General features: G+C 52.7%; 1 protein-coding gene across 1 annotated transcript in view; it reads left to right on the top strand.

Moving 5' to 3' along the window:
- ccdc136b (coiled-coil domain containing 136b) overlaps nucleotides 1-1335 on the top strand; it is a 6212-nt gene extending 4877 nt beyond the window's left edge. Inside the window, exons 8-9 of the mRNA XM_030113161.1 lie at nucleotides 976-1089; nucleotides 1222-1335. Coding sequence (XP_029969021.1) covers nucleotides 976-1068 — 93 coding nt within the window. The 3' untranslated portion in view covers nucleotides 1069-1089; nucleotides 1222-1335. The remainder of the gene's footprint in view (nucleotides 1-975; nucleotides 1090-1221) is intronic.
- The last annotated feature ends 317 nt before the right edge of the window (nucleotides 1336-1652 follow it).

Raw genomic sequence — 1652 nt, 5'->3', positions numbered from 1 at the left:
CTTACCAGACTTGACTCGGGGCTTGAGTCGTGGACGAGCTGGTCTTGATTTGGGTTCAGCCTTTCTCGGTTGGCGTGCCGACTTCTCGACCTCAGGCTTGTTATCAGTACCTTGCTCATCCCGTTTCTCCTCCTCACCGAGTCCTTGGCCTCCATTCTCATTCTCCATGTCTGTAGTTCCGCTGCCTTCGCTGCTTGACCAACTTGTCTTTCCATCGTCCATCCTTCGCGCATCTCGTGTTCCTGTTTGCTCCTTGCTCGCCATTCGCCCTCACGCCTCCTGACCTTATTCTTCTTCTGATTATTTTATTTATAGTTTTATTTTCTCCTCTCTCCATCCCCCGACACTCCCGCCCTTTGTCTTCTCCCCAGAACTGCACTCGTCCGTCTGAGCCCCCTGTTCTCTCCATCCCCTTCATAGGAATGATTGTAATAGTGGCCTTGATTTGGTGCTGGTGGGAGGAGCTGGCGTCCTAGAGGGGACCAGGTATGGCCACGCCCTTCTTCCTCTACCAGACAGTGACCTCCGTCACCTTCAGTTCCCACCGATATCTAGGAAACGTTTACTGAACGACTGAGTCCAGATGTGGGAAATGAGCTCCCTCGCTCACGTTCCTCCCCCGATCACCGTCCAGCAATCATTTCTAGAACTTCATTCCGACCCTCCACACCCTCGGGGCCTCATTTTTTGACATTAAAGCGATCAGACATGGAAAACAGGGTCTGATATCAGGCAGCATGCAGAGGATTGATTGGTTGGACCCTGACTGTGACTGCTGCTGTTTGCTTCCTGGTTATAGTTTCTGTTTAGAACCAGTGGGGACCTTTAGTCTCTTTATTTCAGAATGTAAGAACTATGGAGCAGACATTGGTCGCATCCAGACCTTTCCAAAGCTGTAGCGTCAGAGTGGACGGAGACAGAACACAAGCAGGGAGTTTGTTTTGGACTGAGAACCGTCTCCCGCTCGTCTCTCAGCAGAGCGACGCCGAGGGCTGGAACCTGGCGGTGGCGGCGGTCGCCGTGGCGGCCATCGCAGTTCTGGTCGTCCCCAGCTTCACCCGGGCCTGAGGACGACGCGGCGACCTCACGGTGAGCTGCCGGGGTCGCCGGGCGTCTGCTCGCCTCGAACCGAATACCGACGGCGACGCCGGCGAGCGGAGGGAAACGCAACGAGACCGGATCCTCGGCGGCCGCCGTTAAGACTCTCTGTTCTTCCTGCAGGTTAAACTTCCACCGTCACCGCCAAGAGTCCACAGCTCAGGCCAAACAGGAAGGCTGAAAACCAGCCGGAGGAGGAGGGAAGGTTTGTTCAGACCTCCGCCTGGATTTTACCTCGGCAGACACGGCGACTTTCCCCCTGCTGGAAGCACCGAGGAGCGGAACCAGATTTAACACGTTGGTTTGGATTTTTCGCATAAATGTAGCATTTTGTCACCGTAGCGAGTTAAAGCACTGCAGGCCCTTCTGTTGTATTTTATCTTCATTCAAATGAGAATCGAATCGTGAAAGTTGTTTGTTAAACATGCGTCTTTGGTATTTCCTCTGAAATATCAGGAAAAAAAATTAACTTGAAAATGAAGACGGAGAGAAATTTAGCAAACGCAGAGGATTGATTCTGCAGACTTCCTGTCAGGTTGTCAGATTCCAACTGT

Source organism: Salarias fasciatus, chromosome 17, assembly GCF_902148845.1.
Source record: "Salarias fasciatus chromosome 17, fSalaFa1.1, whole genome shotgun sequence".
Taxonomy (NCBI): domain Eukaryota; kingdom Metazoa; phylum Chordata; class Actinopteri; order Blenniiformes; family Blenniidae; genus Salarias; species Salarias fasciatus.
Note: the sequence above shows the minus strand (reverse complement) of the source record. Positions and strands in the feature narration are given on the sequence as shown.